Below are 17,257 nucleotides of genomic sequence, written 5' to 3' on the forward strand. Positions count from 1 at the left end.
CACCAAAGGAAACAATAACCTCTAAGAAGCTACTTAGTTTGTCTTGATAATATAATAAAGCTGGTCAAAAGCTCCAAAGTTGATCCTGATTCTGAAATCTAAAGACATTGATGTGTACAAATGTACAATCCATTGCCACTTTGCTTTTCCATACAACTGCTTTTTATGCACAACAAGCACACTGGATTTTCATGGGAATGCTCAGCTAAAGTGGAAGAGCTTCATAATCCATACCATACTAGGAATAGTCCTCCAACTATCAATAGAGTGCTAGATATCTGCAATATTTTGAATCCTGAATTTACAGAGTAAGAAAGATGGTGTCATGAAATGTATCTTCACTGTTTGATATTTTGATTGAAGTTATATACTGGTCACTGGTGGATCCAAATTGAGTCAGATGCCAAATCCAAATACAAAAGGGAAGGAATTTCAATTAAACAAACATGCCTCTCTGCCTATTGTCTGGGATGTGGAACAAACAAACAAGCATAGTAAACACTAAAGCTCTTAAATCCAATAATATGCTCCAACTTCCATGCACTTTATAAGGCGCCTTACTTGGTACTTGGTACTTGGAATAGAAAACCCACCATTATCAAACCAATTTGGAGCTTTTGCCTTTTTAAAGGTCAGTGATGGTGTTGTGGTGGGAGCAGAAGAAAAGCCTCAGTGCCAAAGTCATGGGAGTGAGTGAAAGATCAAGTCTTGCTATTATTGTATAATCTTTTCTCTAATCACAGTCTCATCACTTTCATCAGTTCATGGGATTCTAATTTTATAAAGATTACAGCTTTGTACCAACGTGGTTCTGCATTTGAAACAGGCTGTGTTTGTGTAACGGGCAAGAATTATTTCCCACCATGCCCTTTCCTTTGCAGAAACTAAACAAAATATTATGCATGAATTAAGAATGTCAAGATTTTGTTAGGATGATGCCAATTTTGCAGGGCTTTAAGGGTCACCTTTAATAATTCTTCATCAGAAAATTTAGATCGAAGAATTCAATAACTATCCACAACAATCAATTTTCGATTAACATTCTACTTCAAAAGGTTTCAATTAAATTCAATTTTTGATTATCATTCTATTTCGGAAAGTTTCAATGAAACGAATCTTTCTTTTTAAAGCGTCATTAACTCATAATCTATCAAGACTCTTCCATTTAGTACATTGATCGTTCTGTCACTAAATCAAATCAAAGACTTAAATTTCTAGCTACCAAACTGTCTCATCTAACCAGATAATGACATTGGAAACTTCCAACTTTCCACTATATGTAAACGTTTTGCTCACGAGAGAGTCATTTACTCATTTTCGTGAATCTTTCTTTGGGAAGCACTTCTCCTACTTCCTCCATTCACCATTTCCATAACTAAACTTCTCACAGAATTAAAACCCTTACCAAACACTGATCTCCACACCATTAAATACCCACCAACATCTATTCTGAATTAGACAACACAGTAGTACACCTTATACCACTGTGACAACTAGTACAAAACAGAGGTCGTTTTGGTCTTTCCCCACTCCCATATCAAAATCCTCACCTTGACCCAAAGAGAGGGAAAGAACATGAAACCCCATGTGTCATGTGAGCTGAGATATTAAGCAGCGCAATGTTAGGGACTCATTCACAAGCAAAAACAAAGCCTCTTCTTCACCTTCTTCAATCCTCACACACAGAAAGACAAAGTCTTTACCTTTCTTGCGCTTAAGAATTTGAGACAGGGTAAAAGACCCAGAAACCCGTTAATTGGTTTTGTCAGAGGAGAAAACCAAAAACACTAAATGCCTTGAGACAGATAAACTCTGTCTCTACAGATAGCCCCCACATTTTCAGTGAAGAAGACGAAGAAGACGAAGAAGAATGGCCTCTGCTTCTTTAATGGGTCTTTTCAGCTCAACTTTCTAAAGGTTTGTCTCCTACCCTTATCTTATCTGCATTTCTACTACAGTTCAGTACTTGTGGGTCTCTGTTTCCGTATCAGAATTGGTAAAGATGATTCCTTTATTTGGTTTATTTGGGATTTTAGCTTGGTTATTCTTATGTAAGTTGCTTGTTTTGGTTTCTGGGTTTTCAGAGCATTCAACATTATCTAAGATTTTGTTATTGGGATTTGGTCATTATAAGTGAAAATTAGAGTTGACTTGTGCAGTGGGGTAGTTTTGCATGGTGAATTTTAGGTGATTCTTTGATGGGTTTTATCTCTTGTTATGTCTTGTATGCATTGTTCTTCCAATTTCTGTGCTTGTTGCTCTGTTTTTTCCTGGAAATTCTGAAAGATAATTGCTTTATGTGGCTACTGGCTAGTTTACATTTCTTTCTCTAAGTTTCCTTTTTTGAGTTTTAACCAACTTGTTTAAGCTATTCAATATGACCCAGGAAATTGCCCAGTTCATTCTGAAATGAAGAGGAGTCTGTGAATTTGAGCTTCTGAGTAAAGATTTTGTCTTGGGATTTTGTCCAACTAGAGCAAATGGAGCGTTTTTACTTGTTGTTTTCAGTGATTGTGTCATGGGTTTTGTTTCTCCCGAGTACTCATGAGTTGCAAACCTCTCAGAGCCAAGTGTTGTTGCAGCTGAGGAAACATTTAGAGTTCCCTTCCTCATTAGGAGTTTTGGAGAATTACACTGGAGACCTTTGTAACATATCTTCCTCTGCACAGATGAGCATTTCATGCCAAGACAATTCAGTCACTGGGCTCAAAATTATGGGAGATAAGCTTTCTAATGTCACTAAATTTAGTGGATTTGCAATTCCCAATAAGACACTTTCTGAGAAGTTCTCCATTGATTCTTTTGTGACCACATTGTCAAGGTTGCCTAGCTTGAGGGTTCTTAGCTTAGTGTCTCTGGGGATTTGGGGACCTTTGCCTGATAAGATTCATAGGTTATCTTCACTTGAAGTCTTAGACCTGAGCTCAAATTTCATATATGGTTCAATTCCCCCAAAGATATCCAGAATGGTGAAACTTCATACTCTAAGCCTAGAGGCCAATTATTTCAATGAGACTGTTCCTGATTGGTTGGACTCCTTATCAAACCTCACCATTTTGTGCTTGAAGAACAACAGGCTCAAAGGTGAGTTTCCTTCTTCACTATGCAGAATTAAGACCCTCACTATCATTGCCCTGTCTCACAATGAGCTTTCTGGCAAGTTGCCTGACACGAGTACTTTAACCAGCCTGCATGTATTGGATTTGAGAGAGAACCAGTTGGATTCTGAACTGCCACTGATGCCAAATGGATTGGTTACAATACTTCTAAGCAAGAACTCATTCTCAGGAAAGATTCCGGTGCAATTTGGTGATTTGAGTCAGCTTCAGCACCTTGATCTATCATTCAATTATCTCAGTGGTGCACCTCCCTCTAATGTGTTCTCTTTGCCAAGCATGAATTATCTGAATTTAGCATCCAATATGCTGAGTGGTGCATTTCCTAACGGTCTAAAATGTGGTGGTAAACTTGGATTTGTTGATATTTCTAATAACAAGTTAGCAGGGAATCTTCCTTCTTGCCTGGGTAGTACCTCAGACGAGAGAGTTGTTAAACTCAGCGGAAATTGTTTGGCAAATGCTTCCCAACACCAGCATGACCTTTTATATTGTACAAAGGCTCTTGCAAGAAGAAAACAATCTAGTGTTAGAGAGATTGTGGTGCTAGTTGCTATTGTCGTTGGAGCTCTTCTTGTTTTGGTACTTTTTGTACTTACGGTCCTTTACTCGTGTAAAAGACACCGTTTAAGGAAGTCTGAGAAAAACATATTTGCAAAAGCTGTGCCAGATAATTCACCAAATGATGTTTGCTCGGAGCTCGTTTCAAATGCCAGTAAGTTGTATTAGTCTGGTTAGTTTGAACTTTGAAGTTAGTTATCTTGCTCCAAATCACAGATTATTCTTTTATCACAATGCAGAGCTTTGAACTTTGTGCTTTAGTACCTGACATTTTTCCATATTGTTTGTAGGATATATATCTCAAGCAGCAAAATTAGAATCACATGGTGCCCCAGTGTGTCGAGTATTTTCACTTGAAGAGTTGAAGGAAGCAACAAAGGAGTTTGATTTCTCAATGTGTTTGGGTGAAGGCTCTATGGGAAAGGTAACATGCAGACGCAAATATGATTCAGACAAAAATGAAAAATATAATAATTTGCTTGAAGTACTCAATTCCAATTACACATTTCCAATTTCACAATTTACTTGTGGAGCTAGAGTTGCTCATGAAAAGGGAATCGAAATTGGATTTCTTTCGCGATCGATCAAGTTCTCCAAATTATTTCTTATCTGCTATTTGTCAGTTTCCTTTATCTCTGTATGCCAAACATAGATACCTGTTTTCTGCTTTCAGCTTTACAAAGGAAAGTTGGAAAACGGGTGTGCAGTTGCAATCAGATCTCTGCCTATATCAAAGAAATGTTCTACCCAAAACCTTAAAGCTCAGCTGGATTCACTCTCAAAGCTTCACCATCCTCACTTGGTAGTGCTGTTAGGTCATTGCATCGACAGTTGCGGACAATATGATTCTGGTGGCCGCAGACTTTTCCTTGTGTATGAATACATCTCTTGTGGGAATTACCGTACCTATCTTTCAGGTCTGTATCCATTATCAGAAGCATGAATTACGCTCTATAGTGGAAGTGAAGTATTTAATAGCAGTAGGATATGTCTTTTACTTTGTTTCTAAAATATACCATCAGAATTCACATTAATTCTTAACATCACAGCTTTATGTATTGAAGGCTTAAATTCAACCTCTAACCAAGCTATGCTGTGTAAATATAGAAAACTATCCAGAGAAGCTTCTCAAGTGGTCCGATAGATTGGCAATTCTGATAGGAGTTGCAAAAGCTGTCCATTTTCTACACACTGGGGTAATTCCAGGTTCTTTCAACAATCAACTGAAAACAAACAACATATTGCTAGACGAGCATAGGATTCCAAAGCTGAGTGACTATGGGATGTCCATCATCACAGAAGAAATTGAAAAACTTGAGGCATGTTCTTCTTATGATTATTTTGTTGACAGTGCAATGTTATGGATATTCTGATGCATTATTGTATTATTTTGCAGGCAAAGGGAGAAGGCCCAAAATCCTGGTATGAAGTATAGTTGAAACGATTTCTATCATTTTCTCTTGATTGCTGCTGATCTTACTTCAAACGGTAGATGTTAAGTGTTAATTCTCTTATATCCTTCGTTTGCTTGCAGGCGTAAAAAAGATCTGGAGGGTGATGTTTACAACTTTGGAATTATACTACTTGAATCACTTGTCGGACCTATAGTAAGTGGGAAAGGGGAAACCTTTCTGCTGAATGAAATGGTATGCATATATAAGTTTAATTATGCTGCAATGATATATGATTTTGCAGATTAATTTTAAAAATTTCAACTGTGTGATGAAATACTTTTATTGATGTGTGGTGTGATTCATGTGCTGAACCAACAACAGACATCATTTGGCAGCCAAGATGGTCGAAGAAGAATCGTCGATCCAATTGTGCTGACGACATGCTCACAAGAGTCATTATCCATTGTGGTATCAATCACAAAGAAATGCATATCTCCAGAAGTATCGTCACGCCCCTCTTTCGAAGATGTGCTTTGGAACTTGCAGTATGCAGCTCAAGTCCAGGCCACTGCTGATGCTGATCAGAAATCAGATGCTACAACCTGATATACTCCTCCACTTCTTCTGTCTTGCTTGTAAGGGAAGGCCTGTAAAAAAGCAAGTGGACTGCTTGGTGAAGGCTTGTAAATGCATGCTAGTTACTGAGGAATGATAATTGTACATTAACTGTAATTGGATAATTTGTTCTGAGAAATTATAGAAGAAAATTTGTGAATGAGGAGAAGTGGCTAGTGGTACAATTAGGAACAAAATCAACAAATCTCAAGTGCTCACCTGCTTCTTCTTCTTCTTTTTTTTTTTTTTTTAAACTTCTTTCATAAACTAAAGCTGTTGCAGTCCTTGCAGACATATCTGAAGAGGCCAAGAGGAGTGGTTAGAATCAGACAGTCTTAAAATATAAGGAAGATAAAGTGCTCAGACATATGAGTCACAGTCTCCTACCTGAAATATAAATATCAGAAACTCAAGATAAGCTAATTATAATGACTATAGCAATATATTTAATTTGAGAATCTGACCTATGTTTGGTCGTGGGTGCAAGTGTTACCCCAACCCAAGATCAAAGATTACATTAATGTTCAAAATTAACACCATCCAATATTCTTGTCATTACCTTCAAATATTCAATTGCTTTGTTTTAAATGGAAGTGGACATCTCAACTCACCTCCTCTTGAAGCTACATGCTATACTGCTGTAAGTCTATAACATCCACGCTTGTAGCTCACAAATAATTTATGGCAAGTTTGGTATAGGGTCCATCTCCAGCTCTAGTCCTGTGATCTCAAACCTCAGTCCCAGTCAATATCTTAGGTATTTAATACACTCAATTACGTGTTACACAAGTTTTTATTACACTAACTAATCGAAAATAACGTGCGTTATGACTTTAGATTTGAGACTAATATCCGGAGTCATATCGAGTCGGGCACCACAGTGAGCTGAAGCATTACCATAAGAATTAATCCAGCAAAAATATATGCATTTTTCCTCACAAACGATCATTAAAAGGAATTCACTGCTTCAAAATTTTGAATATTTGAGGAAAATTAAAAAACAATTGGGCTCAAAACTTATGGGATTATGGGCTATAATAATAAAGCCCAGATTACGCAAAATATAACGGCTACGGTGACGGTGGGGCGTGGGGGTCCACTATCCCGGGGTCCTTGTTACCAGTCAAGTGTCTGATAGAAACACCATACTGTCGGCGGGTACAGCTAACCAAAGCAACACCAGCACCACTCCCACCACTCATCACGTGATCCCCACTCGCACCGAATCTCCCGCTTTTAGACGCGTCCCACTCACGCCCCCACGATCCTCAACCCTCCCCATATAATTACGTGTAGTCATTTCCGGCCCGGCGTCCCCATCGGCCAACACAACGACGCCGTTTTGATGGAAATAATTACAATTTATCATTATGTTTCTTATGGAATATCTTAATTCTAGTGTCAGCTTCACTTTTCTTGCATAAATAAATTTCCTATTTTAATCACACACATATTTCACTCTCTGAAAAAATCCTCTCTCACTCCTCAAACTGTCTTCACCGGACAACCCAAACGATTCGTTTTCGCTTTCCTCAGCTGCATTTTCCGGCGACTGCTTCCACCGGCCGGTGAGTTTCACCTCTCTACTTTTTCTTCTCATTCAGCTTTTCTCGAGCTTCCGAGTTTGTTTTCGTGTGTATTTGAATTTGATTTCATGCATTGTGATGAATGATCATGAATCCGAGATCGGTTTGAGATTGAGTATCTGGATCTGAAGCTTAGGAAGATATTTCCGTCGGTTTTTTTTACCGTCGGTGATAGCTCTGCTTTGCGTTTTGTTTTGCTTTGATGAGCTGATATTGCAGCTCTGGTTTTTTACTGCTTTGGTGATGTTGATTTTTGTTTTTTACTGATGATTCTGTTGGTTTTGGTTTCTGAAGTGAATGTGAATGAAGAGGTGAATATATTTGGAGAAGAAGAAGTGTTGTTTTTGTTTTGGTGAAAAATGGTTATAGGATTAAAGGCGAAGAATCACAGAGGTCCTACTGTTCAGATTGATTATCTGGTCCATATTGTTGAGATCAAGCCATGGCCTCCATCACAGTCGCTTAAATCGCTGCGGTCGGTTTTGATTCAGTGGGAGAATGGAGACCGCAGCTCTGGTATGACTAATGCTGTTGTGCCGTCGATTGGTTCGGTTGATAATGAGGGGAGAATTGAGTTCAATGAGTCGTTTAAGCTGCCTGTGACTTTGCTGAGGGATGTGGCTGTGAAAGGCGGGGCGAAAGGAGGCGGTGAAGGTGATGCATTTTTGAAGAATTGCTTGGAGTTGAACTTGTATGAGCCGAGGAGGGATAAGACTGCGAAAGGGCAGCTGTTGGCGACTGCGGTTGTAGATTTGGCTGATTATGGTGTTGTGAGAGAGTGCGTGAGTGTGAGTGCTCCGATGAATAGTAAGAGAAGCTTTAAGAACACGGATAAACCGATTTTGTATATGAAGATTCAGCCTTTTAAGAAAGGTCGTGCCAGCTCGTCATCTAGGGATAGTTTGTCAAGAGGGGTGTCATTGGACAAGGCCGGTGGTGAATCTGTATCGGCATTGATGGATGAAGAGTATGCTGATGAAGCCGGAATTGACTCTTTCACTGATGATGATGTTTCCTCTCACTCATCTCAGACAGTATCTTCTTCTCTAGAAGCAAGTCGTGTTTTGTCTCCTCCGAAAGAAGAGGTATGCATTCCTTTCTTTTTGTTAGTTTTTGCCATCCAGACCACTATACTGTAGAGTGTTACTCTGTTGATTATGTGCATGGTTTAGTATTTCCCTTAAAATAATCCATACAGGTAGCCAGCAGTATTTATTTATGATCGTTCGGAACTTAATTGCAGACTGGACCAGCCAAAATGCCGCATAGCAATGGATTAGACAATGCAAAGCAATCGTTAGCCTTCAACATAGGGACTGGAAAATCAATATCAATACCTCCGACTGCACCACAGGAATATCTAAAGGGAAGTTCATCATGCTCATCATCGGTTGACTTGTCTTCCGACCCTGGAAGCCCAGTAAATGGTCATGCTAGCTCTAATTTGACAACAATCATGAAAACTAGTGGTTCCCAGATTGGCTCTTCTTCTTCATCATCTTCATTGAATGAAAATGCAGAGGTCAACACCATCATGAGAAGCAATTCCCATGCACATTTGCAGGAGGTAAACGATAAGGTTGTTACTGCTGATGTTCAACAGAGTAGCAAGGATGATGAGAAAGCTCAGAAAATTAGCAGAGATTCCATGGAGGCTGCTGGTGATGATAGATACCAGAATTCTATTAATGATAAAGACAGACAGAAACAAGAAAGTAGTGGTGAAAGACGAAATTGTGATGAGGAGAACCATTCAGAGGAAGGTGAACCATACATTACATCTCATGCTAATCAGAAAGATGCTTCTTTAGGAATGCATGAATTTACTCCAAGCAATGAAAAATTAAAGCCTGTCAAGTCTGTAAGGTCAGTTGGTGATTTAAGTAAGAATACGTCATCTAGGAATGATCAGCATGAAGAACCTCAGAATGGTGTCCGGGGAGATGCACAGAAGAGTGCAGGTGCTGCAGGAAACTCCAGAGTTAAGGAAAGGAAAGAGGCTAAGGTGTATCCCAAGGATACAAGAAGTGTCATTTTAGAGAGCAAGGTTAATCAGTTGGAACACAGAATAAAGATGCTCGAGGGAGAGCTAAGAGAAGCTGCAGCTGTTGAGTCTGCTCTTTATTCAGTAGTTGCTGAGCATGGAAGTTCCATGAGTAAAGTCCATGCTCCAGCTCGGCGCCTTTCTAGGTTGTATCTTCATGCTTGTGGAGAAACCTCCCGTTCCAAAAGAGCCAGTGCAGCTAGAAGTGTTGTTTCAGGACTAGTTCTGGTTGCAAAAGCTTGTGGGAATGATGTTCCAAGGTATATTCAATGGCTTTTGTTTTATTTATTCTCTTTTGACTTCTTTCTGTCATCATGTTGCATGCACGTTGATGTTTATAGTGTGGATTATCTGAAATGAGTTTGTGGAGACAATAAGGAGAACTACAGTTGATTGATTTTAGAAACAGGGGAGCTTACTGCAAGGGTAATTCAATGTGTGGTTTTTGTGTCTGAGTCTTGCCTCTGCATGAGTCTAACATTAGGGACATGGACCTTCCATTCAAGGGTCCAAAAGTCTTCTAATATAGTCATTTTATTATGACCATAATCGTCATCATCATAAAGGTCCCAGAGTGGAGAATGTGGATCACTGATTGACATACGAAACAAGTGATTGTAACCGGTGGAATAGGTCTCTTAGTGCATCTATTGTATGTCATAGGACTGCATCCATAATTTTTGAAGAGATATTTTCTTACAATTGTGTTGTATTAAATATTCTTTTCTCTTATTACAGGCTTACATTCTGGCTCTCAAACTCGATTGTCTTGAGAACAATCATAAGCCAGGCTACTGGGGACCCTGAACTTTCCAAGTCTGCCAGGTCTTCGATTGACAGAAATGGTGCTGAAAAATTTAAACATAAGGCTTCATCTCCATTAAAGTGGGAGGCTCCATCCTCTGGGAAAAAACAAGGGATGAAACTATTGAATGGAAGTTTTGGTGACTGGGAGAACCCAAATACATTTATGTCCACACTGGAGAAGATTGAATCTTGGATCTTCTCCCGGATAGTTGAATCTGTCTGGTGGCAGGTAATTGAGTACCTGCTTTATCTGACTTTACTTGTATAGTTGTATATCTAGTATGTACCGTAGTGCAATTAATTAATCTTGATCTAATTCATTTTAACTGCTATATTTCAGACTTTGACACCATATATGCAGTCTGTCGCTGCAAAGGCAGCTGATGAAAGTATCAGTTCAGGGTCACGAAAGAATTATAGGACATCTAGCTCAGTTGATCAAGAGCAAAGTGACTTTTCATTAGACCTTTGGAAAAAGGCTTTCAAGGATGCTTGTGAAAGACTTTGTCCAGTAAGAGCTGGTGGGCATGAATGTGGCTGTTTGCCTTTGTTATCCAGATTGGTATGTCTGTCTACTCAGATATTTTGATTAGTACGAATTTATGCTATTTGGTCGATAAGAGTTTTAGTTTCTAAATATTTAAATTTGGGAGTTGTATCTCAAATACTTCAGTATGTTGTTAGTGGATATTTAGCAATCTTTTGAAGTTTGCACAATGATTTGTGTCACGTGTTTAGGTCATGGAGCAATCAGTGGCTAGATTAGATGTGGCAATGTTCAATGCTATCCTTCGTGAATCATCTGACGAGATCCCAAGTGACCCTGTGTCCGACCCCATCAGTGATTTGAAGGTTCTTCCAATTCCAGCTGGGAAGTCTAGTTTTGGGGCAGGTGCGCAGCTAAAGAGTGCGGTAAGCCATTCATAATATATCTTCCATCTTCCAATAATGAATTTTATTTATTTTGTTGGACTTGTAACAATTATTTAGTATTTTATTATTATTATTTTCTCAAGCTTTGGGGTTAGGACACCTTTTCTCACCTTCTCTTTCCGGGGTAAATTTAAAAATCAAGAGTATTGACCATATGGAACACTATTGGTTCCTGCTACATGTCCTTGAGTTATTCCCCATAGGAAATGCTTAATGCCAATTACATGTCTCATACAAATCAAGTAGTCATGTGCCTTGACTCAATGACTGATGCAGCAAAACACTTCTGAGTCGCATTTGATCTCCATCTTGACTAGGATGATACGCGTATGTAATATTTCTCAAAAGTGCATAATGCCTCAGAAAGTACGTGAAGAGAATGATCCGCCGCATCATCAAATGCTAAAGCAACGTGAAGTTTTGCATCTTACTTCCGTATGACCAAAATTCTGATTGTATTAATTTAAAGTTCTCTCTATTTTTGTTTCATGGTTATCAGATTGGGAACTGGTCCAGATGGCTAACTGACCTATTCGGTATCGATGATGATGACTCATTTGAGGATGTAAATGGAGATGATAGTGATGAGAGACATGATACATCCTTCAAGTCCTTTCATCTGCTTAATGCATTGAGTGATCTCATGATGCTTCCGAAGGACATGCTCTTAAGCAAATCCATCAGAAAAGAGGTTCGGACTTTAAAGCACACATCTTAGTTTTCTACTCCATCATCAGTATCTTGTAGTCCTTATACATGGTACCTGGTTCCTTTCTTGTAGGTATGCCCTACATTTTCTGCTCCACTGATCAAAAGAATTCTTGACAACTTTGTCCCCGACGAGTTTTGTACTGATCCAATTCCAGACATTGTGCTTGAAAACCTGGAGTCTGAGGTTAGTCAGTTGTGTCTTTTTGTCTTCTTTTTCCTTACAATCAACTGACTCAAGACACTTTAGTATATCTCAAAAGGCTTTTGAATAGAACAGCCACATGTTTACTGCAATTATGAAATACAGTATTTGTACTTTTGTAATCATAGCAACTGCTCCCTGGACTAAGCTCTAAGAATTTCTGCATGATTTTTAGTGGTGTCTAATTAAACCATGTTAGTCTCTTAGGACGCTAATCAGTTTTTTATTTTCCCTTTTCCTGTCCTATAAATTTTTATTTTCCCTTTTCTAATAAAGGATACTCTTGAGTTTGAGGAGGAGGCTCTCAGAAACATACCATGCGATGGACCTGGTACGGACTATTTGCCACCCTCAACAGCTTTTGTTGCAAGTCTAATTGGAGATGGTGGAGGCCAATCTCAGCTGAGAAGAAGCGGGTCTTCAGTGGTCAGGAAATCATACACCAGCGATGATGAGCTCGATGAACTGAACTCACCATTGGCCTCGATCTTCATAGGTTCTTCTGCGTCTTCACCAGTTGCATCAAAGCTCAACTGGGTTCCCAAGGGAAACATCAATCAAAATGCTGTCAGATATGAACTCCTCCGGGATGTTTGGATGAATAGCGAGTAGCTAGAGCGTAGTGAAAAGGAAATAAGAGTATATAGATAAATAAGTTGGTTTTCTGTTTCCTTTTGGAGTTGTAAATCGCTGCTCCAATTTTGCCTGGTCACTGTTCTGATGTTGATGTACAAAAAAGGTAGAAGTTGTTGTAAGTTGTAACATATCCAGATGATTGAATATCTCATAATGGCGTGCCTATTTGATCGACGTCTGAAGAAAATCATGGTGAATTGGTTCCTCTGGGAATCTGGGATCAAGAACTTGTTCAGTTCATGTAACTCTCAAAGAATATAAACTCACAAAAGCTCTGGTTTTGGCCCGCGTCACACAACATTTTCAGATGACATAAATTTGCTTCATTCCCATTTTAGGATACAATAGTACTCAAACGTAGCTTAATTTGCAGCATTGACATTTGACATCAACATACATGACCAAAAAACAGAGCACAAATGATTTCTTTATGTGATACAATCGATTTCAACAGGCCTTGAAACAGACCAGTTTCTTCTCAGTTTCATTTCTCACTACATTACAAACGCAACCTGAACACTTGCACCTTCAACATCAAAAAATTCTCAAAACTGACTTGGAAGATTCAATACTTGAAACTTCAAATCAACTCCCTAAATCGCACTCACATATCACATATATACTATATTGCCGAAATACTAAAGAAAATGGGGTCAAAAAACAGTCAGATGCAACCCAATCAAGCACTTAGCTTCTGGGAAGAACTGACGGCATTTATATGCTGCAGATGCAATGCAGCCAGCAGCCCCTTCCAGGTTTCCGCCGGGGCAGCTTTCATGTGAAAGTCGATGAGTCTGTTCTGTTTTCTGTAGTAATCCTCCAACAATTTGCTCTGAAAGTAAATACAATTATCCATTAGCCGCAGTCTAACAGAGTAGAGATCATCAAGAAACTATACAGAGAATAATGTTATACCTGCTCAGTCTTTGCGGATTTCAGTTGTTCATCCTGCAGATTAACATCATGCATAGAGTTACTCATCCTTAGATAATCTTGACTAAAAGCCAAGCTTCCAGTTCCTAGATTCTTCTTCACCGAGTTGTCCTCAGCTGATTTGAAGTTCACTACTAGATCAATTTCCGCAATTTGGTCAACCAACTCCTGCACAGAAGTAATCAAATCCAAACATTTAGAGAGCTTCAATAGCACTTACAAAATCCAAAACTCACACCAAAGACATAATCTTTACTAGTTTTAACCCGAATTTACTAACACAAACAATCAAAACAAGCTCGAATTTTCTCTAAACTTACTGCTTGGATTCTAGTTCGAGGAATCCCATCAAGAATGAATCCATTTTCACCTCTGTAATATCCTTCTTCAAGCCTCTTCGACAACAATGCGAATATCACTTCATCCTCAACAAGCTTCCCTTCATTCACCGCATTCGCAATCTACAAACAATCCCCACATTAACAACACCTTAGTTCAAATTGATGCTCCTTTTTCTACTATAATTCAACACAACACATTCAGAAAAAGTTACAGAGCACATTCAATTCAACCAAAACCCTAAACCCAAAAATTACAACAGTTACAACCAAAAATTCCCTACATAACAACAGTAACAACAAAAATTTTACCTTCTTGTAGAGAGAAGAGCGAGGATTGAGCTCCTGGCGGACGAGGGAGCCCATAGAAATGTGCGGAACTTCCAGAAGCTTCGAGAGCCTATCGGCGTACATGTGCTTCTTCGCACTTCGATCTCCGATCAGCACCCAGTGTATCCCTCTCCGTGGGACCCACCCGGCGGAGTCCAGCACCGCCGTCCGATTCGCCATCAGCTCCCGACGCTCTTCTTCTTCTTCGTCTTCGGAGTAATAGTCCAGCTGAGCCGCGGCGGCTGATCCGTAGGCGCGGGGAGGCCGAAACTGCGTTGTTTGAGCAGCGAAGCAGCCAGCTGAAGGCGGCCGAGTCCGGCCATGGCAGCGGCGATAGGAGGCTAGCTTTGATTTTTAGGGTTTTAGGGAAGGGGGGCTTTGATTTTAGAGCGAGGAGAGTTTGTTTGGTAGTGTAATTACGTTACTGCCCACTCCTGACTCTTTGGTTGGTGATTGATCCCATGCCTCGAGGTGTATCTTAACAATCGTGCTTCTAACTTCTGTACACGTTTCAAAATATTACAGGAACCCCCTGGACTGACTAGGGACCTCTGGCTGTAGGCGATTTCAGTACCCCTACTGGGATCGTGTTCTCCACAGATAGTGGAGGTCGAATGTGGACTGCGCGTGGTCAATATTTCGCGCCAACTAGAAGTGCTGCGCTCCTGCCACGTTGCACGATTTCCCGCCAGCCAACTGTAGTTACCAATTGTAGCCTTGTTTTGGGTCAGTTACTGCATCTTAGGCCATACCATAAGCCTATAATATGGCCTATTGGCTGCGATGGAGGGTTGTACTTTCGTAAATTCTTTCCGATACGAATTCGTTTACATTACGATCGATACGTTGAAATACAAGTAAGTGCCTAATACAACTCTCTAGTTCAGGGATAACATATCGACAATATCATGATTGTGTTTTTTTAGGAGAATGAATGACTTCATTTGATAATTGTCATGCACGGTCACAAAAATCAAACAAATAGAGTGATATAACCACTCCAAATACAAGTTACACTAAACAAATAGCAGCGCACAAACGCGTTTATTAAAAACTATAGTTCGAAAAGAAAAAATTGAAGCAAAGCTAAAATATAATAACTTTCAAACTCCAACCAAGTAGACTTTGAACCAGTCTAAGGCATCAATTGCGTACCTAGAGAAAGAACACAAGGGAAGGGTGAGAAAGAATCTTTCCTAAATTAACTATGAGATTACTTGCCCCTCAGCCTCCTTGAAGAGGCACATTGCATCACCAGCTGACTCATCTGCCACATTCTCTGGTAAGTTAGCCTGCTTCACCATCGGCTCCACCGCCATCCTGAACAAGCTCCGCCAGAGTCATATGAAGCTTTGCCTTTGACTCCAAATTGAGTTGGCGCTTAGCAGCTTTGTTCGAGTTCTTTCGGCCTCTAGGATGATCCACTTTTGCAAGTGAATGTTTGTCCTGTTGAACACCCAGCACCCCTGAAGCCACTGCTTGAAGGACAAACTTGGTAGGGGAGAGGTTTGACAACGCCAAACGCAACCCAAACCTGCCCTTCTTACTAGCGGTGCCATCTACATCCTTTATGCGACGTCGACCCCCCGACACATGTTTGGCTTTGGGAGAGCTCGACAGAACACGCACATGAACTTGCCTCTTAGCTTTAGGAGATGACGGACCAGCAACAAGAGGAGAGGCTAGGGTTTGAGATGCCGCCACTATGAAAACCATGGCCAGTGCCGGTTGCACCGGCTGCTCAACCCTCTCCTCCACCACCACATGCTCATCTTCCTCCACCAAGTCCTCCTCAGCCGTATCAACCTCTTCCAGCTCCATATGGCAATCTAATCCACCATGGTTAATCATCATGCAAGTACGACAACGACCAAATACATGCTCATACCTGAAGACCACCTCGATGACATCCTCCGGAGAGATGCAGAATTGTCGTTGGAGGCGAACCGGAGCATGGAGCGGGAGGGTTACATGAACCCTAACCACCCCACAATGCATGCCATGCCGTCGACCTTCAAGACCGGCCCAGTTGTCTTACTGATCAGCGACGCCATTGCAACCGTCACTAGGGCTAGCGAAAGCTGCTTGATCTCTACTCAAATCCAAGCAAAATCCAAAGGAACATCCATGATATCCGAGAAGCCATCGTAATCATTGAGAAGAATCATAACCCTTTGATAGCTCCAAGGACCACCGTTTTTCACACGGTTGACATCACGTTGATTTGTGAACGTGAAGAGATAATGATCACCATGGGCTTGAATCTCCACCGGACTCGTAAGCCTCCACATGTTGCAAACAACGCTCCTTAAGGAATCAAAGGAGGCCGGCTGCACTGTATTTAGCTTGCCAATGAGGTAAAACCTAGGTGCTAAAAACCCCTTCTTAGGACACTTGAGATCTCTGAGATCAACTGTTTCCTCTGAACAAGCAAGAGAGAGCTTGGAGGCAAGTGAGCAGTCATGGTAGCAACAGAGGACACCATATATCGTGCTTGTGTTTGAAGACACATCATTTTGGGAGATGCCAGCACAACGATTTGTGGATAAAGAACAAGAGATATACTCATATACTTCAGCACCAAATGAGCTGACTAATATTTATGATTACGGTGCTTAATTAGAGCAAACTGAAATAATTATAATTAACTACGGTATTAATATTGGTATATATTCTCTCTCAAACCACTCAAAGTGTTACGCATGTAGTCGATAAACTATAATCTGTCAGTTTGATCGAGTAAATCAAGCAGTAGTCATTACTCATTACCATAGCTAAATTCAAATGACTAGCTTTGATTATTCACATAATTATTACGCCATTTTTGTTTGTGGTCTGAATTATTCTTACATCTTGATTTGGCATTTCAAAATAACACTTACTATTGAAAGTCCACAATCAGCTCTCTAGTAATTCTATAATTTCTAAACTTGCGAAATCAAATGCCCAAAGTTTGTACCGGCATCATTATTTCAACGGGAGTATAAGTATTTAGTGTACAGATCAATCCTTGAATCTGAGTCATCTAAGAGGTGATTATATTATAGTAGA

General features: G+C 40.0%; 3 protein-coding genes across 3 annotated transcripts; 2 read left to right on the top strand and 1 right to left on the bottom strand.

Annotated features, from left to right (window-relative positions):
- The first annotated feature begins 1,397 nt into the window (after positions 1 to 1,397).
- On the top strand, positions 1,398 to 5,843 carry LOC126796744 (probable inactive leucine-rich repeat receptor-like protein kinase At3g03770). The gene is made up of 8 exons (XM_050523483.1): positions 1,398 to 1,917; positions 2,387 to 3,831; positions 3,968 to 4,101; positions 4,351 to 4,594; positions 4,785 to 4,996; positions 5,074 to 5,099; positions 5,212 to 5,323; positions 5,453 to 5,843. The coding sequence occupies exons 2-8, from the start codon at positions 2,481 to 2,483 to the stop codon at positions 5,675 to 5,677; spliced, it is 2,304 nt and encodes a 767-aa protein (XP_050379440.1). The 5' UTR covers positions 1,398 to 1,917; positions 2,387 to 2,480; the 3' UTR covers positions 5,678 to 5,843.
- A 2,676-nt stretch (positions 5,844 to 8,519) lies between these two features.
- LOC126796743 (uncharacterized) lies at positions 8,520 to 12,707 on the top strand. Its single transcript, XM_050523482.1, has 7 exons — positions 8,520 to 9,576; positions 10,055 to 10,352; positions 10,464 to 10,685; positions 10,862 to 11,035; positions 11,556 to 11,747; positions 11,838 to 11,951; positions 12,246 to 12,707. The coding sequence occupies exons 1-7, from the start codon at positions 8,531 to 8,533 to the stop codon at positions 12,579 to 12,581; spliced, it is 2,382 nt and encodes a 793-aa protein (XP_050379439.1). The 5' UTR covers positions 8,520 to 8,530; the 3' UTR covers positions 12,582 to 12,707.
- Positions 12,708 to 13,001: 294 nt separating this feature from the next.
- Positions 13,002 to 14,529, bottom strand: LOC126796745 (probable adenylate kinase 7, mitochondrial). Its single transcript, XM_050523484.1, is given in 5 exon segments — positions 13,002 to 13,437; positions 13,521 to 13,706; positions 13,859 to 13,999; positions 14,189 to 14,466; positions 14,469 to 14,529. Coding segments are annotated over 5 exon segments (819 nt in total). The 3' UTR covers positions 13,002 to 13,284.
- Between the last annotated feature and the right edge of the window lie 2,728 nt (positions 14,530 to 17,257).

Source organism: Argentina anserina, chromosome 6 (assembly GCF_933775445.1).
Source record: "Argentina anserina chromosome 6, drPotAnse1.1, whole genome shotgun sequence".
NCBI lineage: Eukaryota > Viridiplantae > Streptophyta > Magnoliopsida > Rosales > Rosaceae > Argentina > Argentina anserina.